The sequence below is a fragment of the Pleurodeles waltl genome, chromosome 8 (genome assembly GCF_031143425.1).
Source record: "Pleurodeles waltl isolate 20211129_DDA chromosome 8, aPleWal1.hap1.20221129, whole genome shotgun sequence".
NCBI lineage: Eukaryota > Metazoa > Chordata > Amphibia > Caudata > Salamandridae > Pleurodeles > Pleurodeles waltl.
This window is the reverse complement of record NC_090447.1, coordinates 68,986,779-69,010,634: the sequence shown is the minus strand read 5'-3', so window position 1 is coordinate 69,010,634 and position 23,856 is coordinate 68,986,779. Positions and strand designations below refer to the sequence as shown.

Here is a 23,856-nt window from a genome sequence, read left to right as displayed (position 1 = left end):
TTGCAGCATCTTTCAATAGAAAACAGAGATCGAAGTCTCTTTGAAACAGAGAACGTGAATGGTATTTCCATGAAAATTAACTATTTAATGGTCCTTCGAGGTTCACGCACGCAGCGGGGGGGGATTATTCAAGCATTTATGACTTCATTGAAGAGTTCTACGATGCAGAAAAGCAAAACTTAATTTAGAGACAGTCTTCCACCTCAAAAGACAAGCTGACTAATCGTAGATCATGTTCTTGCTGCTTGGTTCCAGAATCTCACATTGCTTTAACCAATACAGTTAGAAAATTAAACCCACAATTTTCTCTTCAGTTTCTATGAAGACTGCTTTTTCTATCAGGGTGGAATTTTAAGTTGGGGGTAATGAGTATCTGCTAGTTTCATGTTTAAAAGAACATGAACAGCTTCTGTTTATGACACTGTTTATGGATTTAAAGTGGAAACATAAAAATGTACTTGAGCTAGATTAATGTATACAGACTCTCACAATTCAGAAAGAACCTCAAAACCTGGCTTTTCACCTGATCCCCTCTGTTCTTCGACGGCCTCCCACTTACTGCCCCCCCCCCCCCCCCCCCCCACACACCTACCCCAGAGCCTTGAGACCCTTGCGGGTGACAAGTCGCGCTTTATCAGTATTATGATTGATTGGTAGGTTGACACAGGAAACCCTAATACATTCGAATATTTTGGCGTGAAAAACAAATGATGACATGTTTGTCCTCGAGACACCATAACGATTTTAGGAATTTATTAGCATGAAGGTCATATAAAAGTATCAATACAGTAACCGTGGCGTCATCTATATCATGCGTATCGAACATTGGTCCATGGAGATCAGCGGTAGGTCATATTTCCTGGATAACCAGGGACCATGTCATTGAATCCCATTTAGATACATGGGATGCAGAGTAATCACATGTGAGTATCTTGAAAACTTGACATAACTGAGCTCTGTGGCGACCATGGTCACATGCACCAAGAGGTTGATAGATCTTGGCTATTCCCACTTGTCATGCAAATTCTAAATACAATACCACAGTGATTCCCAACCTGTGGTCCAGGAACCCCTGGGAGTCCGCGAGGCCTACTCAGGGGGTCCGCGATTAGTTAGGAAATGAAATAATATTTACTGATTAATAAAGTGTATGTAAATATAGAAGCTAAATGCAGAATTTCAAAGTTTAAAATGTTCTGGAAATGTAAAGAGATGTGAAATTGGAACCTAAAAATTAATTTAGTATCCTCAGAATGATTTGTGAGGAAAGTGCACGTGCATGATACAGAACAGAGTATGGAAGATGAGTGGCCTCAATTAAACGCTCCAACCCTCCGGGTAAAATTACAGTTTTGATTTTTGTTATATCTAATTATGAATTAAGTTAATTGTTTCATCATTTAGGTATTTGTTTTATAAATGCGTGTTTCTGTATTGTTTATTTTTCAGTGGGTTAAATCATTGAAAATGCTTAGGCCAGGATCCCCGGCTCCAGTCATAACTCAGTAGGGGGTCCCCAGTAATGATTAAGTAGGGGTCCTCAGAAGTTAACAGGTTAAGAACCACTGATCTATCACATCCACTATGTAAGATGGAATGAAAGCATAAACATTATTATTCACACACATCATGGCAAATGTGCATTATTAAGACAGAAAACAAGTCAAGGAGCCAGAAGGGGCAATGATGCACTTTGCAGAAGGATAGCATGCTACATTATGGAGCCCAGGGTTACTCTGCAGTGTTAGTAGCAAGTATTGCAGTTAGTCGAACAATATGCAATATTATACGTTTTTCTGCACGGATTAGGCGAATGCAGTTTCTATTTTAGAGGAAAGTTCGTTGTTAATTGTTATTGATGGAGATGCTTTAGTTATGTATTGATTCGCATTCCTAATTGTGTCTCTGTCTTTGGAGGAATTGTGCATTACTCTGTTGTTTGGTTGCCCCAGTTCTCGGTCTCATTGGATGGCAGAGGTGTTCTTCCGCACATGATCATTGCCCAAGGTCTAGAGTGGGTGTGCTGAATGCATGAGGCAGGAGCTGTCCTGATATCATGACTCACCTTGCCAGAGCTGTGGATTCCTTTCAGGATGCAGAGGAAGATGATGAACCAGGCGACCAGGAGACATATCGCCAGCTGCCACCGGACCGGTCCCGGGTCGCTGAGTCCGGTACTGTGAACCACGCCCAGCACCTTCTCGCTGACAAGCAGAAGGTAGGGTTAGTAAAGACATACAAAGGTGTGGTACTCAAGATACACAAAGCATGGCTCTGACCATAAGCACACTGATGGTACAGCAGATCCAGGACATACCAGTGCACTAGAGATCTATGGACCTTAGAGACCAGCTGACTAAATAAAAGCGGGTTTCGATCCGAGAAGACAACTAGGGATCCTCAGTGCACTGGAAGGTGTAGAATAGATACTTCTCTGCTTCTACAGGACATCTAAAACATCGCCTAACCCAAGGGTGTCCTGTGTTGGTTCACAATGGTGGGGACCAAGTCAGAAAGTCTGGCCACCTATGAAATGTAATTAAATACAAGGGGCTTATGCAGGATTCAAGTACACAGTCAGTGCTTAGCCTGAAAATCAGAGTTGGCTTCAATACTAGTGGACCATTGCTGGACACCCATATTCATACAAAGGTCCCATTAGGTTGTTCAGATGTGTTGAGTTAGCGTGCTTCATTACAGACAATCACACATAGAAGAGAATCAATCGTGCTTTAAACTAGTTGCCACCACAGGTGACTGACGGGCCACAGTGAAGGCTGGCAGGCAGCAACATTGTAATGGAAAAGAAGGTGGGTACTCCAGGGTCAAATCTTTGGCCAGTACTCTTCAGTGAACCACAAATGGCAGTTCGCTGCACCACATGTGGCACTTTAATATATCAAAAGTGGCACTTCCATACATCAAAGTAGCACTTCACTGGAGCTGCTGAGTAAAGTGGTTTCATTGGCAAATGATACACATACAGGAGTCAGTTCCTATGAGACTCCATGAGTAACCATCAACATTTCCAAGCTAGAGGCTTCGCATTTGTGGGTCAAGGCCCGAGCGATTCTGGAAGAGAGCCCTCTATTCAGAGCTCCTTTATGCCTATGGTGACCAGATTTTGAGAAGCAAAAAACTGGAACAGGTCAGACATAAAAGAAGGACTAAACACATTACTCACTTTTATATCTGGCCTGTCCTGTTTTTTTAAGTAGCTTTGTGAATGTGTGCCTAAACATGTGTGTGTGAATACATACACACACACACATATATATATATATATATATGCACACACACACGTACAAGACTACATATATAAAATTAGCTATAGCTTGATTTCCCACCCTGCACCCCCAACCACCCACCTCTCTCTGCTCCCCACTCCGTCTCTCTGCTCTGAGCAGACAGGGTACTGTGTCGCCTGACAGTAACAGATAAAATACTTTAATTATTTCATACTTTGTAGGCCTCTTTAACTTATGCTTCCCTAGATGATCTGAACTTAGCCCCAAAAACCTGGACATTTATTTAATAATATGACCTTTGTCCCAAAAACCGGGACATTTATTCAAAATTAGGAGAAGCATCGGGACACCGGGACAGTCATCTAAAAACCAGGAATGTCCAGGGAAACCCGGGGGGTCTGGTCACCCTATTTATGCCTGAAGACAGGAGAGATGTCACCGGTGTGCAAGTGTTGACAGGGAGGGTGGCACTACACTAACAAGAGATGCTGGGGCAGGGAACATGGGGGATGTGAATGAGCACAAGAGGCAGGGAGCAGAAGGGGCAGAATGTGGGGAAGGGAAGTGTGTTATCAAAGGGGCTGTGTGAGTATGGGGAGCAAAGGGACCAAGCTGTAGATAAAAGGGGCAGGATGTTAGCAGAAGGACAGAGAGCAGACGGGACAGTTGGTCAGCATAGGAAACAATCTGTGGGCAGAAGGGGCATGGGGTAAATGAGGCAGTGTTTTAGAAGGGGCAGTGTATGATATGAAGAGGCAGGGATCAGGGGGAACTAGATGTAGGGAAAACGGGCAGGATGGAGGGGTGCCAGGTATGAGTATAGGGGCCAATGTGTGAGCAGAAGGATCAGAGAGCAAAAGGGATAGCGTATGAGCAGATGGGACAGGATATAAGCAGGTAGAGTGTGAATTAAAAGGACGAGGAGCAGAGGGCAGTGTGAGCAGACAGCAGATGAGGCAGGGTGCGAGCGCAGGGAGCAGAGGGGCAGAGTGTGAGAAGGGGGTCATTGAGCAGAGGTGGCATTGTGTGAGCAGAGGCGCAGGGAACAGAGGGGGCAGTGTATGAGCACAAGGGGTGCGAAGACAGGGAGCAGAAGGGGCATTGTGTGAGCACAAGGGGCAGGGAACAGAGGGGGCAGTGTGTGAGCACAAGTGGCAGGGAACAGAGGGGGCAGTGTGTGAGCACAAGTGGCAGGGAACAGAGGGGGCAGTGTGTGAACACAAGGGACAGGGAACAGAGAGGGCAGTGTGAGCACAAAGGGCAGTGTACAGAGGGGGCAGTGTGTGAGGCAAGGAGCAGAGGGGGGCAGTGTGAGCACAAGGCGCAGGGAACAGAGGGAGCAGTGTGTGAGCAGAGGGGGCATCGTGCGAGCAGAGGCGCAGGGAACAGAGGGGGCAGTGTATGAGCACAAGGGGCACGAAGACAAGGAGCAGAAGGGGCACTGTGTGAGCACACGGGCAGGGAACAGAGGGGGCAGTGTGTGAACACAACTGACAGGGAACAGAGGGGGCAGTGTGTGAGCACAAGGGGCGTGAGGACAGGGAGCAGAGGGGGGAGTGTTTGAGCACAAGGGGCAGAGGGGGCAGTGTGTGAACAGTGGGGCAGGGAACAGAGGGGGCAGTGTGTGAGCGCAGAGAGCAGAGGGCGCAGGGAGTGAGCACAAGGGGCAGGAAACATGGGGGCAATGTGTGAGCACAAGGAGCAGAGGGGGGCAGTGTGTGAGCAGTGGAGCAGGGAACAGAGGGGGCAGTGTGTGAACACAGAGAGCAGAGGGGGCAGGGTGTGAGCACGGCGGGCAGGGTGTGAGCAGAAGGGCAGGGAACAGAGGGAGAATTGTGTGAGCACAAGGGTCAGGGAGCAGCGGGGGCATTGTGTGAGCAGAGGGAAATGAGGGGGTGGTGTGTGAGCAGAGGGGGCAGGGTGTGGGCAGAGGGGGCAGGGTGTGGGCAGAGGGGGCAGGGTGTGGGCAGAGGGGGCAGGGTGTGGGCAGAGGGGGCATTGTGTGAGCAGAGGGGAAGGGAACAGAGGGGCATTGTGTGAACAGAGGGGCAGGGAACAGAGGGGCAGTGTGTGAGCGCAGGGAGCAGAGGGGGCAGGAAGTGAGCAGAGGGGCAGGGAACAGAGGGGGCAGGGTGTGGGCACAAGAGTCAGGGAGCAGAGAGGACATTGTGTGAGCAGAGGGGCAGGGAACAGAGGGGGCAGTGTGTGAACAGAGGGGCAGGGAACAGAGGGGGCACTGAGCGCAGGGAGCAGAGGGGGCTTTATGAGAGCAGAGGGGGCAGGGAACAGAGGAGGCAGTGTGTGAGCAGAGGGGGCAAGGTGTGGGCAGAGGGGGCAGTGTGTGATCACAGGGAGTGTGAGAAGGGGGGTCATGGAGCAGAGGGGGCAGTGAGTGAGCACAAGGCGCAGGGAACAGAGGGGGCAGTGTGTGAGCAGAGGGGGCATTGTGTGAGCAGAGGGGCAGGGAACAGAGGGGGCACTGAGCGCAGGGAGCAGAGGGGACTTTATGAGAGCAGAGGGGGCAGGGAACAGAGGAGGCAGTGTGTGAGCAGAGGGGGCAAGGTGTGGGCAGAGGGGGCAGTGTGTGATCACAGGGAGTGTGAGAAGGGGGGTCATGGAGCAGAGGGGGGCAGTGTGTGAGCACAAGGCGCAGGGAACATAGGGGGCAGTGTGTGAGCAGAGGGGCCATTGTGTGAGCAGAGGCGCAGGGAACAGAGGGGGCAGTGTATGAGCACAAGGGGCGCGAAGACAAGGAGCAGAAGGGGCACTGTGTGAGCACACGGGCAGGGAACAGAGGGGGCAGTGTGTGAACACAAGCGACAGGGAACAGAGGGGGCTGTGTGTGAACACAACTGACAGGGAACAGAGGGGGCAGTGTGTGAGCACAAGGGGCGTGAGGACCGGGAGCAGAGGGGAAGAGTGTTTGAGCACAAGGGGCAGAGGGGGCAGTGTGTGAACAGTGGGGCAAGGAACAGAGGGAGCAGTATGTGAGCGCAGAGAGCAGAGGGGCAGGGTGTGAGCACAAGGGGCAGGAAACATAGGGGGCAATGTGTGAGCACAAGGGCAGGGTGTAAGCACAAGGGTCAGGGAACAGAGGGGGCATTGTGTGAGCACAAGGGTCAGGGAGCAGAGGGGGCATTGTGTGAGCAGAGGGGCAGGGAACAGTGGGGCAGTGTGTGAGCACAGGGAAATGAGGGGGCAGTGTGTGAGCAGAGGGGGCAGGGTGTGGGCACAAGGGGCATTGTGAGCACAGGGAAATGAGGGGGCAGTGTGTGAGCAGATGGGGCAGGGTGTGGGCAGAGGGGGAAGGGTGTGGGCAGAGGGGGCAGGCAGCAGAGGAGGCCGTGTGTGAGCACAAGGGGCATTGTGTGAGCAGAGGGGAAGGGAACAGAGGGGCATTGTGTGAGCAGAAGGGCAGGGAACAGAGGGGGCAGTGTGTGAGCGCAGGGAGCAGAGGGGGCAGGGTGAGCAGTGGTGCAGGGAACAGAGGGGGAAGTGTGTGAGCACAAGGGTCAGGGAGCAGAGGGGGCAGTGTGTGAGCAGAGGGGCAGGGAACAGAGGGGGAAGTGTGTGAGCGCAGAGAGCAGAGGGGGCAGTGTGTAAGCAGAGGGGCAGGGAACAGAGGGGGCAGTGTGTGAGCACAAGGGGGAGGGAGCAGAGGGGACGGTGTGTGAGCACCAGGGACAGAGGGGGCAGTGTGTGAGTATAAGGGGCAGGGAGCAGAGGGGGCAGTGTGTGAGCACTAAGGGCAGGGAACAGAGGGGGCAGTGTGTGAACACAGGGAACAGAGGGGGCAGTGTGTGAGCACAAGGGGCAGAGGAGGTAATCTGTGAGCACAAGGGGCAGGGAAGAGAGGGAGCAGTGTGTGAACATAGGGAGCAGAGAGGGGCAGTGTGTGAGCACAAGGGGCAGGGAACAGAGGGGGCAGTATGTGAGCACTAGGGGCAGGGAACAGAGGGGCACAAAGCGCAGGGAGCAGGGGGGGCATTGTGTGAGCAGAGGGGGCAGAAAACAGAGGAGGCAGTGTGTGAGCAGAGGGGGCAAGGTGTGGGCAGAGGGGGCAAGGTGTAGGCAGAGGGGGCAGGGAACAGAGGGGGCAGGGTGTGAGCACAAGGGGCAGGGAGCACAGGGGGCCATGTGTGGGGGCAGGGGGCAGTGTGTGAGCACATGCGGCAGGGAACAGAGAGGCAGTGTGTGAGCAAAAGGCAGGGAGCACAGGGGGCCATGTGTGGGGGCAGGGGGCAGTGTGGGAGCACATGCAGCAGGGAACAGAGGGGCAGTGTGTGAGCAAAAGGGGCGTGAGGACAGGGAGCAGATGTGGCAGTGTTTGAGGACAAGCGGCAGGGAACAGAGGGGGCAGTGTGTGAACACAAGCGGCAGGAAACAGAGGGGGCAGTGTGTGAACACAAGGAGAGCAAGCAAAGGGAGCAGAGGGGCAGTGTTTGAGCACAAGGGGCAGGGGACAGAGGGGGCAAGGTGTGAGCAGAAGGGGTAGAGGGCGCAGTGTTTGAGCAGTGGGGCAGGGAACAGAGGGGGCAGTGTGAGCGCAGAGGGGGCAGGGTGTGAGCACAAGGAGCAGTGGGGGCTGTGTGTGAGCAGTGAGGCAGGGAACAGAGGGGGGCAGTGTGTGAGTGGAGAGGGGGCAGTGTTTGAGCAGAGGGGCAGGGAACAGAGGGGGGCAGTGTGTGAGCAGAGGGGGCAGGGTGTAAGCAGAGGGGGACAGAGAGCAGGGGCAGTGTGTGGGCACAAGCAGCAGGGAACAGAGGGGTCAGTGTGTGAGCACAAGGGGCACGAGGACAGGGAGCAGAGGGGGCAGTGTGCGAGCACAAGGGGCATTGTGTGAGAAGAGGGGCAGGGAACAGAGGGGACAGTATGTGTGCGCAGGGAACAGAGGGGGCAGGGTGTGAGCAGAGGGGCAGGGAACAGAGGGGGCGAGGAGTGAGCACAAGGGTCAGGGAGCAGAGGGGGCATTGTATGAGCTGAGGGGCAGGGAACAAATGAGGCAGGGTGTCAGTGCAGGAAGCAGAGGGGCAGGGAACAGAGGGGGTAGTGTGTGAGCACAGAGAGCAGAGAGGGCATTGTGTTAGCAGAGGGGCAAGGAACAGAGGGGGCAGGGTGTGGGCAGGGAGCAGAGGGGGCAGGGTGTGAGCACAGAGGGCAGGGGGCAGTGTGGGACCACAAGCGGCAGGGAACAGGGAGGCAGTGTGTGAGCACAAGTGGCAGGGAACAGAGGGGGCAGTGGGTGAGCACAAGTGGCAGTGAACAGAGGGGGCAGTGGGTGAGCACAAGTGGCAGTGAACAGAGGGGGCAGTGGGTGAGCGTAAGGAGCAGAGGAGGACAGTGTGTGAGCACAGGGAGCAGAGGGGGCAGTGTGTGAGCACGGGGCAGAGAGCGGCGGCAGTGTGTGAGCACAAGGGGCGCGAGGACAGGGAGTAAATGGTGCAGTGTTTGAGCACAAGGGGCAGGGAACAGAGGGGGCAGTGTGTGAGCAGGAGGGGCAGGGAGCAGAGGGGGCAGTGTGTGATCAGAGGGAGCAGAGAGGGCAGTGTGTGAGCACAGGGGGCAGAGAGCAGGGGGCAGTGTGTGAGCACCAGCGGCAGGGAACAGAGGGGGCAGTGTGTGAACACAAGCGGCAGAGAAAAGAGGGGGCAGTGTGTGAGCACAAGGGGCACGAGGACAGGGAGCAGAGGGGGCAGTGTGTGAGCACAAGGGGCGCGAGGACAGGGAGTAAATGGTGCAGTGTTTGAGCACAAGGGGCAGGGAACAGAGGGGGCAGTGTGTGAGCAGGAGGGGCAGGGAACAGAGGGGGCAGTGTGTGATCAGAGGGAGCAGAGAGAGCAGTGTGTGAGCACAGGGGGCAGAGAGCAGGGGGCAGTGTGTGAGCACAAGCGGCAGGGAACAGAGGGGGCAGTGTGTGAACACAAGCGGCAGAGAAAAGAGGGGGCAGTGTGTGAGCACAAGGGGCATGAGGACAGGGAGCAGAGGGGGCAGTGTATGAGCACAAGGGGCGCGAGGACAGGGGGCAGTATGGGAGCACAAGGGGCAGGGAGCAGAGGGGGCAGTGTGTGAGCGCGAGGAGCAGAGGAGGACAGTGTGTGAGCACAGGGAGCAGAGGGGGCAGTGTGTAAGCACAGGGGGCATGAGGACAAGGAGTATATGGTGCAGTGTTTGAGCACAATGGGGCAGGGAACAGAGGGGGCAGTGTGGGAGCACAAGGGGCAGGGAGCAGAGGGGGCAGGGAGCAGTGTGTGAGCACAAGGGGCAGGGATCAGAGGGGGCAGTGTGTGAGTGCAAGGAGCAGAAGGGGACAGTGTGTGAGCATAGGGAGCAGATGGGGCAGTGTGTGAGCACAAGGGCAGGGCGCAGAGGGGGCAGTGTGTGAGCACAGGGGGCAGGGAACAAAGGGGGCAGTGTGTGAGCACAAGGGGCAGGGCACAGAGGGGGCAGTGTGTGAGCACAAGGGGCAGGGCACAGAGGGGGCAGTGTGTGAGCACAAGGGGCAGGACACAGAAGGGGCAGTGTGTGAGCACAGGGGGCAGGGAACAGAGGGGGGAGTGTGTGAGCACAGGGGGCAGGGAACAGAGGGGGCAGTGTGTGAGCACAGGGGGAAGGGAACAGAGGGGGCAGTGTGTGAGCACAAGGGCAGGAAGTGGAGGGGGCAGTGTGTGAGCAGAGGGGGTAGTGTGAGCGCAGAGGGCAGTGTGAGCGCAGGGAGCTGAGGGGACAGTGTGTGAGCACAAGGGGCAGGGAGCAGAGGGGGCAGTGTGTGAGCACAGGGAGCAGAGGGGGCAGTGTATGAGCAGAGGGGGCAGTGTGTGAGCACAGGGAGAAGGGAACAGAGGGGGCAGTGTGTGAGCACAGGGAGCAGAGGGGGCAGTGTGTGAGCACAGGGAGCTGAGGGGGCAATCTGTGAGCACAAGGGGCAGGGAAGGGGGGCAGTGTGAACACACGGAGCAGAGGGTTTCAGTGTGTGAGCACAAGGGGCAGGGAACAGATGAGGCAGTGTGTGAGCAGAAGGGGCAGGGAACAAATGAGGCAGGGTGTCAGTGCAGGAAGCAGAGGGGGCAGGGAACAGAGGGGGTAGTGTGTGAGCACAGAGAGCAGAGAGGGCATTGTGTTAGCAGAGGGGCAGGGAACAGAGGGGGCAGGGTGTGGGCAGGGGGGGCAGGGAGCAGAGGGGGCAGGGTGTGAGCACAGGGGGCAGTGTGGGACCACAAGCGGCAGGGAACAGGGAGGCAGTGTGTGAGCACAAGTGGCAGGGAACAGAGGGGGCAGTGGGTGAGCACAAGTGGCAGGGAACAGAGGGGGCAGTGTGTGAGCGTAAGGAGCAGAGGAGGACAGTGTGTGAGCACAGGGAGCAGAGGGGGCAGTGTGAGCACGGGGCAGAGAGCGGGGGCAGTGTGTGAGCACAAGGGGCGCGAGGACAGGGAGTAAATGGTGCAGTGTTTGAGCACAAGGGGCAGGGAACAGAGGGGGCAGTGTGTGAGCAGGAGGGGCAGGGAGCAGAGGGGGCAGTATGTGATCAGAGGGAGCAGAGAGGGCAGTGTGTGAGCACAGGGGGCAGAGAGCAGGGGGCAGTGTGTGAGCACAAGCGGCAGGGAACAGAGGGGGCAGTGTGTGAACACAAGCGGCAGAGAAAAGAGGGGGCAGTGTGTGAGCACAAGGGGCACGAGGACAGGGAGCAGAGGGGGCAGTGTATGAGCACAAGGGGCGCGAGGACAGGGAGCAAAGGGGGCAGTATGGGAGCACAAGGGGCAGGGAGCAGAGGGGGCAGTGTGTGAGCGCGAGGAGCAGAGGAGGATAGTGTGTGAGCACAGGGGGCATGAGGACAAGGAGTAAATGGTGCAGTGTTTGAGCACAATGGGGCAGGGAACAGAGGGGGCAGTGTGGGAGCACAGGGGGCAGGGAGCAGAGGGGGCAGGGGGCAGTGTGTGAGCACAATGGGCAGGGATCAGAGGGGGCAGTGTGTGAGTGCAAGGAGCAGAAGGGGACAGTGTGTGCGCATAGGGAGCAGATGGGGCAGTGTGTGAGCACAAGGGCAGGGTGCAGCGGGGGCAGTGTGTGAGCACAGGGGGCAGGGAACAAAGGGGGCAGTGTGTGAGCACAAGGGGCAGGACACAGAGGGGGCAGTGTGTGAGCACAAGGGGCAGGACACAGAGGGGGCAGTGTGTGAGCACAGGGGGCAGGGCACAGAGGGGGCAGTGTGTGAGCACAAGGGGCAGGACACAGAGGGGGCAGTGTGTGAGCACAGGGGGCAGGGAACAGAGGGGGCAGTGTGTGACCACAGGGAGCAGAGGGGGCAGTGTGTGAGCACAGGGAGCAGAGGGGGCAGTGTTTGAGCACAGGGAGCTGGGAGCAGAGGGGGCAGTGTGTGAGCACAGGGAGCAGAGGGGGCAGTGTGTGAGCACAGGGAGCAGAGGGGGCAGTGTATGAGCAGAGGGAGCAGGGAGCAGAGGGGGCAGTGTATGAGCAGAGGGAGCAGGGAGCAGAGGGGGCAGTGTGTGAGCGCAGGGAGCAGGGAGCTGAGGGGGTAATCTGTGAGCACAAGGGGCAGGGAAGGGGGGGGCAGTGTGAACACAAGGAGCAGAGGGTTTCAGTGTGTGAGCACAAGGGGCAGGGTACAGATGTGGCAGAGTGTGAGCAGAAGGGGCACCCTCTGCGCAGATTGAGGTGCTATGTACGCCGTATGTGAGCACAGTTGTCTGATCATGTCTCCGTAAGTATTTGTTGCATTTTAAAACAACTCGTCAGAATTAAAAGGAATAAAAGAGAATACATTTCAGCTGTGCCTAAGCCCACCAACAATTTTGCAAACACGGCTCATTTGAATATAAACATCTGCCTTGATAATATATGAGTGGGCAGCCCCCTGGGTGGGAAAAACGGGGCGCGGTAAGGCTCATGTTCTGAGGCGATGATGTACCTAGGATCGGAAGACGGACTGCGCACGGTCTGTTAGGCAACGGCGCCCTCTAGCGGCATTGAGCAGCTATCGCAGAGTATTACCCCAGCTCACTCCTTCACTGAAGATGAACCTGAAATATTCTGAAATAAGGAAACGCAGCCAATGTCCCTCTTTAGGGCAGATGACGCTTTAGTTCTAATTCAAGCATGGTGCATATTTCATCTTATTTCAAAATTGGCTTCCACATCCATCCAAAAATCCTAAAGCGGTTAGAAGACAGGCAACACATGAATGCACGAGAAGAAAATAAGCTTTTCCTTACCAAATAGCATACGGAGGGCGAATAAAACAAGTGTAAAATGAGGGCCGGCTAGCTCCAGTGTAAAATGAGGGTCGGCTAGCTCCAGAGTAAAATGGAGGCCGGCTAGCTCCAGAGTAAAATGAGGGTCGGCTAGCTCCAGAGTAAAATGGAGGCTAGCTAGCTCCAGAGTAAAATGAGGGTCGGCCAGCTCCAGAGTAAAATGGAGGCCGGCTAGCTCCAGAGTAAAATGAGGAACGGCTAGCTCTAGAGTAAAATGAGGGACGGCTAGCTCCAGAGTAAAATGAGGGTCGGCTAGCTCCAGAGTAAAATGAGGGTCGGCTAGCTCCAGAGTAAAATGAGGGTCGGCTAGCTCCAGAGTAAAATGAGGGTCGGCTAGCTCCAGAGTAAAATGAGGGTCGGCTAGCTCCAGAGTAAAATGAGGGTCGGCTAGCTCCAGAGTAAAATGAGGGCTGGCTAGCTCCAGTGTAAAATGAGGGCCGGCTAGCTCCACTGTAAAATGAGGGCGGGCTAGCTCCAGAGTAAAATGGAGGCTGGCTAGTTCCAGAGTAAAATGGAGGTCGGCTAGCTCCAGTGTAAAATGAGGGTCGGCTAGCTCCAGAGTAAAATGGAGGTCGGCTAGCTCCAGTGTAAAATGAGGGTCGGCTAGCTCCAGTGTAAAATGGAGGCCGGCTAGCTCCAGAGTAAAATGGAGGCCGGCTAGCTCCACTGTGAAATGGTGGTCGGCTAGCTCCACTGTGAAATGGTGGTCGGTTAGCTCCAGTGTAAAATAAGGGTCGGCTAGCTCCAGAGTAAAATGGAGGCCGGCTAGCTCCAGAGTAAAATGGAGGTCGGCTAGCTCCAGAGTAAAATGGAGGTCGGCTAGCCCCAGTGTAAAATGAGGGTCGGCTAGCTCCAGAGTAAACTGTAGATCGAATTCTGAGGTCGACGAGCTCAAAGGCAAAATGCAGGTGGACCAGATCTGGATCACACCCCTAAAAAGCCCTGTTTCCTAATTCATGCTCCATCACCTACGACTCTGTGAACGTGAACTTCCCTTGCTGACATGACAGACACAATCCTCCTGGTTCTAGCAGTTCTGTTAGTCCAGTGGTCCAAAGACACCCACAAACCTAGAATTCCAGACGGAGGTGACCTCCTTTATACGCCTCAAGTTGTAAACTTTTCACCTACATATCAATGACGTTGAATATGCTCGTGAATTAGTCACTAGAAGCAAAACAAGACCGCAGTACCCAGAAAACATTCAACTGTCACCCAAAGTCCGAACCGGAAAGAGTGTGACCTGTGGGAGGCGGCCCCCCTATTCCAGATGGGGGGGTGGACTCGAGTACATCAGCCTGCTACACTCAGAAAGACATGTTCCTCGGTGCCACCACTCCTGCCTGCGATGCCCTTCACCCCAGAGCACAAGCACCAACCTGGCATCCCATAAACCCCCAATCATGGCTGTGATTGGTGCACAGGCTGTAGCTCAAGCCAGCTCTCTGTGGATTGGAACGGTCCAAAAAGGAGGCAGGGCTCCGTGATCATGACTGACATCAGGGAGTCAGCTCGAGCACAGTTCTGGAAGACAGGATGACAGCGAAGCATCTCCGCTGATTTGTGTAACTAATGCTGAACTCTGCGGTGATGTATTGAGAATGCGTTAGTCTAACACATGATGAGTGACATTTGACAGGGCTGTACGAGAAAGTCCCACCCTACAGAACTTCCAAGAGCAGACCATGGGACAAACTAATTGTAGACATCTGCTTCTGGCTGTGACCCTTAGTATCTTGTGTGCATCCGGGCAAACGTTTGCAACTCTCGAAACAGGAAGATTTAATTAATTCTTTGGGAAAAATGGAGATCCAACACATCGGGATGGCCACAAGTGAATTGTCAGGCCAAAGAGCCCTTGAGGACTCACAACATGAATCCAGGTGAAAACAGAACCCAGAACTAGCAGAACATTAGTCACACTGGTGATACTGGAACATTCCCTCACACGGCTACTCGGGTGGCACTGTCCACGCCACTGACTGACCGAGTACTAGTAGTAGTAGTAGTAGTAATAATGATAATGGGGGTGAGTAGCCCTTACGTTCACCAGTTCCAGCCACTAGACTGGCCAAAGCCCGCAGACACAGAGTGAATCAGCAAAGGGTCCGGGCTCTACGACAAACTGGAGTCCTTCCAGGCAGTCAGAAAGTTCAGGATGTTATTTGAAACGCGAACATTTGTGGTAGCTGAGAAAATAAATTCTCATCATTTGGATTCTCATGATGGACATGCAAAAAGACTATTTTATATGCTCCCTTGGTGCAAGACTCACATGCATCCGAGCCCGCAGCACCCCAATATAAAGGAACCAAAGACTGAGCCCACAGCTAGTCTGTGACTGTGATCATGAGCCTGCCACAGCAAAGGATGGAAGACTTCTCCTTGGGATGGAAGGCTTCCCCTTGGTGGAAGGCTTCTCCTCCTCGGGATGGAAGGGGCTTCTCCTCCTCGGGATGGAAGAGGCTTCTCCTCCTCGGGATGGAAGAGGCTTCTCCTCCTCGGGATGGAAGAGGCTTCTCCTCCTCGGGATGGAAGAGGCTTCTCCTCCTCGGGATGGAAGAGGCTTCTCCTCCTCAGGATGGAAGAGGCTTCTCCTCCTCAGGATGGAAGAGACTTCTCCTCCTCAGGAAGGAAAGCTTCTCCTCAGGAATGCGAACACCCTCACCAAAACCCTGGCTCATTGCATCATAGGAGATTCAGAAATCTGCACTCTGCACTAAAAAGCCCTTTCACCCTGGCACCCCTTGGGGGCAACCCTACACGCCACAACATGTCTCTACCAGTACGTGAAGAAATATGATCACATCACCTCCATCCTGGTCGAACTCCATTGCTTTCCCTTGCCGGACCGCACCATCTTCAAAACCAGCTGCAACATTTACAAAGTAGACAGTCTCCCCATATCTGGTGTTCTCGGCACACCCACAGCAAGGACACAATCAGACCGCAGACTAAGAAGTGCCAGAAAGTAAAACCAAGACAGGCCTTTCCATCTATGCTCTCAGGATCTGGAACAACATCCCCATATCCATCAGGACCCGCACAGAGCTGCTCCAATTTAGGAAAGAGTTGACAACACAATGCATTAACCGTCCACAACTCAGCTTTGTCTCCTATCACTCGCGGACATTAATCTTGCGTTGACCATGAACATTGCTCCGTTGCCTTTTGGCTAGGTTTGCATTAGAGAAATACTCTATGCATACTGACATACATACATAAAGGACTGTGTGCACTTAACACTTTAATACTAAACAGGGTATTTCGTGGCAGGTTCATTAAGGCATGAAAGAGTACACAAAAGTATACTCCTCTAGTACTGCTTCTCATACTCCGAAGTGCTTTGGAGTACCACCCTTCTGAGAATGTGTTCATCAGTTGTGCAAAAAGCACATATTTTACTTTTGTTTCTTTATTTCTTGAACCATTTATCTTAAACAGTCTTCTAAAGGGCCACAACTGTTCCTCTGAAATCTTGTTCCATTGCAGAGTATCTCTGGAAATCAGGAGCCCTACTGATTTTGCTATATTCTTTACAAGTCAGAGGATCCCATTTTTGACCCCCTACTGTCTGCTTGCCCTCCTACCCGGGTCCTGCTGGCTGGGCCCAGAGGTCCTGCATTTTATAGCACCTTCTTCACAACTGCCCACGAAGCAGACCTGCAATCAGGGGTTTTAAATCATTTCCCCCAAAGACACATGAACAGTGACCTTAAAAGCTGAAGATAAAGGAAACATCATACTATATATATATATATATATATATATATATATATATATATATATATATATATATATATATAGACACACACATACACACACAGGGGCGGTCACCCCTCCCACCAGCAGCAGCTGCAAAACCTTTACAAGAAAACAATAATAAACTGTGATTATCATCATTTTCTTGTAAAAGGGCGTGAGCAGTCCCCTCAAAGCACATGTATGTTTGGCCGCCCAGCTGTCATGGGCCGGCCAAAGACACATGCGCAGTAGGCTCTCTTCAGCCCAGCAACACAGCTGCCAGGCTGGAGAGAGCATGCACAGGCTCCCGGTGTGCCGGGGAGTGCCCTGGCTGAGCGCTCCCAGCCTATCCTCATGCTGCTTTGAGCAGCATCAGGATTGGCCGCAGGGCAGGCTAGGAGCCAGTGACTGCAACCTGAAGCGACAAGAGACAGAGGAGCGGCACAGCAGCAATGAAGGAGGTAAGTTTTTCTTTCTTTCTTGTATTATTTTTTTTTTTATTAAATGTCACCGCCCGCTGCCCCCGCCTCTTCAGAGGGCAGTGAGCCGGGACAATCGTCATGCCAAAGAATTAGAACCAGAGATGATAACATGTGGCCTGTGGGTGCGGATGCTCAGAAGGAATAAAATATCCTTTTTTCACTGAGATGTTAGATGAATATATTAAACACGTGACATCACAAAGAAGATAGTGTTGATAAATTGAATGGAAGGGGTCCCACACATCTGAATAGATAAGGCTGGCAAGTTTGTCACCCAGGACAGCAACAACTTGAAGACAGGACCAGCAAAGATTCAGAGACTGGAGTTACTAGCTGTGCGTCAAGCCTTGAAGAATAAGGTGCAAGGCTAGAGGTGCCTTTGTAGTCCTCATCTTCCATCACAACTGTATGTTTGTGCTTCTGTTAGGTGGGGTAGTTGTTGGCTCAACTCTAAAAGATAACTGCAAAGCCCTATAGTCTTCCTCTGCAGCTAAGATCACATTCTCTACATTGCAGGGTCAGTGTTTGGGCAAAGCAATGCCATATATAGGGTAACATCAGCAGGGGGTGCCAGGTTGCCTTCTAGAAGGAAGGAAATTTGAGCCATTGCTGTGATAAGGTGTGCAAGAAGGCACTCTGCCCAGAGCGCCAACATCTTCTGCCCGGCTTCTAGGTTCTTGAATCTTCAGGCCTTGAAATGTCCCCTTTCCCTGCACTATCTGCTTTTCACACCTCAGTCCTATCTGAAAATCGTTTGGTTTTATCTTTACCATGCTCTGGCTGCATCCTGTCCTCTGCTACCACCACCAGGCCTCGGTGTCCACACAGCCTCCACATTGCATTCCCTCCCTGCGGCATCCTCTCACAATAACCTCTTGTTCACTCTCCAGTCATCGCCAATGCACTCATTTTTTTTTTTGCAGTTTTATATAGCGCAAATTCGACCCAAAGGTATCGGAGTGCTTTACATGAGCATTAGTTACATTACACAAGGACACATTCATGTTTAGTAGGCGCGGGAGATTAAGTGATTTTCCCAGAATCACTGAACAATGAGCTGACGCTGAGACTCCACCCTGGTTCCCCAGCTCCAAAGTTGGCAGCTCTGGCCGTAACACAACAAGAGGCTGGACGGAGTGCTGAAACTTTTCAGTCACTCACTCCCAGTCAGATCTGGGTTAAACCCATCGTTCTTTTGCTCACCATGTCACCCCAGTTTGGACCCAGCCGTATGCAATCAGTTTTGACCCTGCTCCCCATGGGAACAGTCCAGCCCAAACTGTCAGGCCAGGTCATCCCTGGACTAGATAGAAGTATCCTGGGACCGGTTTTGGGGTATCACCCCTCGTCAGCCAGGCTAGTTTGAATCCAGTGGCACACTGAGCACGGGCCCACGTCTGGGCATACCCTGGCCATTTAGGGCAAACATAGCAACACGACAAGATGATGGATGGAGTGATGAAACTTTTCAAACACTCACCCCAGTCACAGATCTGGGTTTAATCCATCGCTTCTTTGCGCCCAATGCCAATCCAGCTTGGACCCAGCTATATGCAAATCAGTCTTGATTCTGCTGCCATGGGAACAGTTCAGCTCGAACTGCCAAGCCAGGTCTGCCTGGCCAAAACGCCACATCCTCTCCTCCCTCCCAATGCCACATTTTTCACTTTCTTCAAAAAGACCTGCCTTCCTGCTACATGCCCAACACATAAACCCTATAGAGGAACCCCACGCTTTAGTCATCCTGGCCTACCACAGTATGTAGATGCTCCAGCTCTATTCATCACATAGGCCCAGCACATCTGCCACTCAGTCCCATATGTGCGTCTCCCAGACCTGCCAGTTTCCATCCCCTGCCAACCTTTCGACCCATTACAGGTACACATGCAACACTACTCCCATCATAGACACCACCCGGTCCCAAGACATTTTTCCTCCTCTTCAGCCACGCCTTCTACCCAGGCCTCACACATCCCTCCCCCTCATCATCCATCTTTTAACCACAGTGTCCCCAGTACTGTCCAAGTGTACTTGACACTCCTAAACCACACCCATCGCAGTCCCAGCATGCACCATTACTACCCATACAACTTACTGCCCACCGCGTGCACATGAAAGCACGTTGTATGTTACACCTTTTCATCTGCTTTTGTACATAGCTCTCCAACACACCCGATGATGTTTTTAGGTTCAAAAGTGACTTTTCTTAAAAATGGCCCAAGTTAGTATATCAAGAATTATGCATAACTGTAATTCCCAGAGGATGGCGCCATCAAACCCTCTGATTAATGCAAGTATTTCCATTCATCTCTATTGTACTGTCTGAGTGGGCCTTCCTCAGTGGGAGGTGTACGCCATCTGTGGCCCCCCCAAGCCTGCTGCGAAACGGGACTTAAGGTGCACCTCACTGATGAGGCCCAACAAGACTGAAACTAGTCTGTGGTCTCTTCTGTTCTGATTCAGAAGGGACCCAGCCAGGCAGTTAGGTCTTGAACATGCCTTTTGGGGTGTTGCCAACATTGATCTGCATATGGTTGGTCCCATCATCCTGTAATTGCAAAACTGAGTCCTAAACAATGGAATGGAATGTGAACAGAGCAATTACAAGTGGTTCAGATGAATGCAAACATTTCCATCCATCATGTTTTTGCAGTCTAAATGTACATGTTGCGGCACATTGTCATGGACTTCTGGGCACTGCATCTGGGCATATTGCAGTATGCTCTGGTCAAGCAGCATGACGTTTGGGAATCTCCGATACTGTGTACCTTTCCTACAGTAAGCAGTTCATATGGGTAGTGCTCTTTTGACCCACCCTGCATGTCTCGCCTTTTTCATGACCCCACACTCATGCAAGTGTATGAAGGAACACATCCAAACACCTACTTCCAGAAGGCTTCACTTGCGCTCAGCTGGGTGCTGTTTGCAGTCAGGTTCTGAAAAAGAAAAGAGATACTTGTTGTAGTTAACACCCTCTGAAGCGCTTGGAAAAGGTCTGCCATTAAAGAGCAATAGACTGGTTAGGACCTGAATGGGGCAAAATCCCAAACTAATACAGTTGGGTAGATGACTCTGTCAGGAGAAGAGTAGAGGAGGAGAACCAAGCAGGACAATGAGCACAGTTGTCAAGGAGTATGCAAGGTGCCCCAGCTGATGATACCTGGGGGCAGAGGCCATACCCTCATTGAGTTTGTCAGCTGACATCAACACACTTGTTTACATGCAACAGAATGAGTAATAGACTAACAGGTGAAGCTCACCACAGCCTGGTGACCTGGCCAAGCAGATGGTCTTACACACCTGCCCACACACTGTCAATGACACACAAACTGTCACATCAGGTACAGCCACAATTTACAAACTCACAGCTGCATGGCCGGTCACATACACATTCTCACACAGTTCAACAAGACTTCCATGCAGGCGCACATGGTCTCCGACACCATCACAGTTGCATGTGTGCGAGTCACCAAACTGTCATAAATACAGAATCAGTGTCACAATGAAGCATACAGGCCTGATTACTGCAGACATGTACACACAATCACTCACATCGGGTATTTCCACACACGCACCCTGGCAGGGGTGTGTGAGGGTAATCGGTTGGTGATGCCACTTAACATCAGACCTGCGGGTTGACACTACAACACATGGCAAGTAACTGGTCCAGCGAACACCCAGGCAACCTCTGGGTCCTAGGTGAATGCTAGCTCTTATAGGACTAGAAAGGAACTAGTAAAGAGACCTGACTCTGCTGTATGTTTTTGGCACCAGACGTAAGCTTACCCCAGCTGGCTGGAAGATGGAGGAGCCATCAGGGGCGTCTGCGGATACGAACTGGAAGCCAATGTATGGTTTCAGGCTCTATCTTACACTGTCCTGGCTGTGAAGGACTAGGTTCCAGCTATAGATATTTAGTAGGATTTCTCATTCAGGTTCCCACAGCTCTATGTTCTTGGAGCCACTGTGTTATTTTGTGTGGGTGATTTGCAGCTATGAAGTGGGTGAATCAAATGTTGGCTGCAAGATCTCACTTGATGTGCATGGATGGAGAATGATATTTGGTACAAAGGACTTGAAGTAGGTCACATCCTCTTGACGTGCACACCTTAAGTGGACAATGGATACGGATCATGCCTGCAGAGTTTGGAATAAACCGTATTGAAGGTGATGTACAGAGAGTCTAGAGATTGAATAATGTAGTATCTTTGATCTCCTATGGAGCAAGAGCAGAGTCACAAGCGATGCATTCCTGGGAAAGGTTCGGTGTTAGGGTCCTCAGCACAATTCACAAATTTTGGTCCCATCAGTGGTCCTACTTGGAATACACAAGTTATATAGAGTTACAGTCTGCACCACTCCGTGTTGTGCTCACTGGGAAGGGAACAGAGCTACAGTGTGTGGCACCAACACCACCGCGTGAAGCAGCCTGGGAATAAAGGATACACAGACGGGGTACACAGACACCTGCTCTTAGTTTTGATGAAATGGCTGCATGCTTGTGAAACAGGACTCCAGATAATGTTTTATTGACCAGCCCTAACATTTCTAACACAAAGTTTTACAAAAGAGAATTAGCATCACACAGCAACTCAGACAAATAGGTGGGTAACAAAGACCAGGTCAAGAGTTTGAGAAGAGGCTCGATGATGCGAATAATAAGACATTTAAATCAGCTCATGAAGGTTGCATTGACACAAGAGCCATGATAACATATGGCCATGAGAACCTTTGGTGACCTTCTCTTGACAGAGTAGATTATTTGGAAGGCTGTGGATGGGAGGGTCGCTTAGGAATGGGGGAAAGTTGGACATTGTGTCAGATGTAAAGTGCGTGGTGCGAGATAAAGGAAAGAGGGAATGAAGGCGCTGAGAGTGAATGATGGTGAAGCAAGTGCGCATGTCAGGTTAGATGCAGAAGGAAGACCGATCATTTCCTCCACCCAAAAGGGTGTTGCAGATGAATGATAATGTGGTTATGGAACTTGGTCTTCTGATGCTATACGGTCATTATAATCAGTTTCTGCACCTGTGGCATATTGACTTGCCCCGTCCTTAGCTGAATGACCACATGAGATACACAACTGTGCTAGCATGTCCACTACCCCCAACTGTTGTCCAGTTGTGTGCCTTGAGGTGACTTCCTGTAGATAGGCGCTGCGTAGTGAGCCTGCAGCTTTCAAAGACTTCTCTGGTCAGTTCTGAATACCCACATCAGATTCTGCAACGGTTGCTTCAAGACAAAATGTTTGTGTTGTTCCCAAGGCGGGTTCCGGTCTGAGCAAACCCAGGCTAGCGAACACACATTTACTTCTCTTTCTCCTACCATATGAAATTCCCCTCCTTTTGTTCACCATTTGCTATTTTTTTCCCCTACATTTCTGCGAGCTATCAAAAATCTTTCACCAAATGTATTTTATTTTAAGGAATTTGGTTGCATCAACAGCTCCTCCTTCACATCCAAAGGGTTATTTGGCAAATATACACTTAACAAAAATGATTTTAAAAAAACATAACAGCTGTACCTCAATTTCGAACCCAAAGTTAAACAAATGAGAAGATTCCATTCCAAAAAAGACCACTCGCAACCCCTTGTCTGAGTGTATTCTGCCTCACTCACTGCCCGGCTGGTGAAGGCTACTGGCTGCTCTCTTGTCATCAGTGGTGGTAGGACATCCTCCGGACACCCCATCACAGCTCCCAGGGATCTTCTGGATGCAATATATTAATCTAGGGCTCAAATGCTTAGTTAAGGACCTTGGTAATCCCACACAGCAGGATTTTGTATCAGGTGTCCAGTGCCGCCCCCACTCTGAGAGTTTTAAAGAAAACTTTGGCAGTTAATTTTCAAGGTAGAGAAAACCATTCGGCACCTGTGATGGTTGTCTACTCAAGGCCTTCCCTTTTGGTTTTCTCTTTACTTAGCTCTGCAGAGGACCCCTTGGATTGGGGGGGGCTCATCAATGAATGCCACTTGTTTTTGTCAGCCAGAATTTCTCTGGATTTAACTTGATGGATCATCACTTCCTCGGTCTTACAATTTACACAATTTTGCCTGCTGGCCATGCACGGCCTCTGCCTCTGTGTGTCATTCTCCTACCATCAGGATACCAACGGAAATGATTTTTTAAATCCTGACAAAAAGCTCAGTTTCTGATTTAGTTTGGGCTGGGATATTTATCGGCATTCCAGTTCCGTCATCTGCAAAACGAGAGTGCCAAGTTGCCAAAAATTTGATTTTTCCTCAAATACAGCACACCAAAATCCATTCCTGACATTGCAAATGGTAGGCTAGGTTTTACTCTGGCCAGTTCTAGCAGGAAGTCCCCACATAACAGTGCAGGATGGTGGCTTCTTTTAGGTGCCTCTTCAGGACTTTGGTGTCAATGCATATTTTCAATTTTCCTGATGGGTTTTTTACTACTTTGCTGGAGGAAGGGAACAGCAAGGAGTAGTTGAGATATTCACAGTGGGTGTTGGTCGTGCACCACTGCCCTGCTGTGTCAGGGAGACTGGAGCTGGATGCAGCAAAGTGGGGATTCCTGCTTGTAACGAGGGAAGTTCAGCTTAGAAAACATTGAAAGAGACTGGGCTGGCACTGAAAAACAAAGAAACGGAAGGGGTGGAAAAGTTCAGGCTCCAGATGCATGTGACTGTTGAAAAGATGCACACAGGCTGGGAAAAGTGAAGACGGGGAGACCGAGGTGTATGGGGGGTCTCACCCAGTTGTTAATACGTCAAGTAGTAAACACACTGTTTGGAATATTGAATATTTTGGGCACTCCCTGATCTTGCGCATGCTTAAAGACATCGAAGATGCTCGTATCTTCTGGCTCTGTTAGGTGCCTCGGCTTTCTACAGTGGTAAATCCCTCATGAAGTGAGTTTGTTAAAGCCCTGGGACATTCTGGTTTGAAAACTGGAATTATTGGATCCTTAGTCCTTCTGGAGTCAGGCTGAGCACATTATTATTTTCTGTGGTTGTCCAAGTCTCCTCCGGATGGTCTGTACTCCTGATCCACATTGGAACCATTCAGATGTTTTCCTTTAGCGAGATTCATGGCCTGCTAGCCAACACCCACAAGCTCAGTTTGACTTTCCTTTCTACACGTTCCTCA

The 23,856-nt window shown here is 51.7% G+C and overlaps 1 protein-coding gene across 4 annotated transcripts in view; it reads right to left on the bottom strand.

Moving 5' to 3' along the window:
* LOC138249706 (sodium-dependent proline transporter-like) overlaps positions 1-23,856 on the bottom strand; it is a 168,546-nt gene that overhangs the window by 34,965 nt on the left and 109,725 nt on the right. For all 4 annotated transcript variants that reach the window (XM_069203707.1, XM_069203706.1, XM_069203705.1 and 1 more), the window contains exons 5-6: positions 19,627-19,676; positions 2,066-2,204 (exon numbers count right to left, since the gene is read on the bottom strand). In XM_069203707.1, the coding sequence (XP_069059808.1) occupies positions 2,066-2,204; positions 19,627-19,676 (189 nt within the window). The remainder of the gene's footprint in view (positions 1-2,065; positions 2,205-19,626; positions 19,677-23,856) is intronic.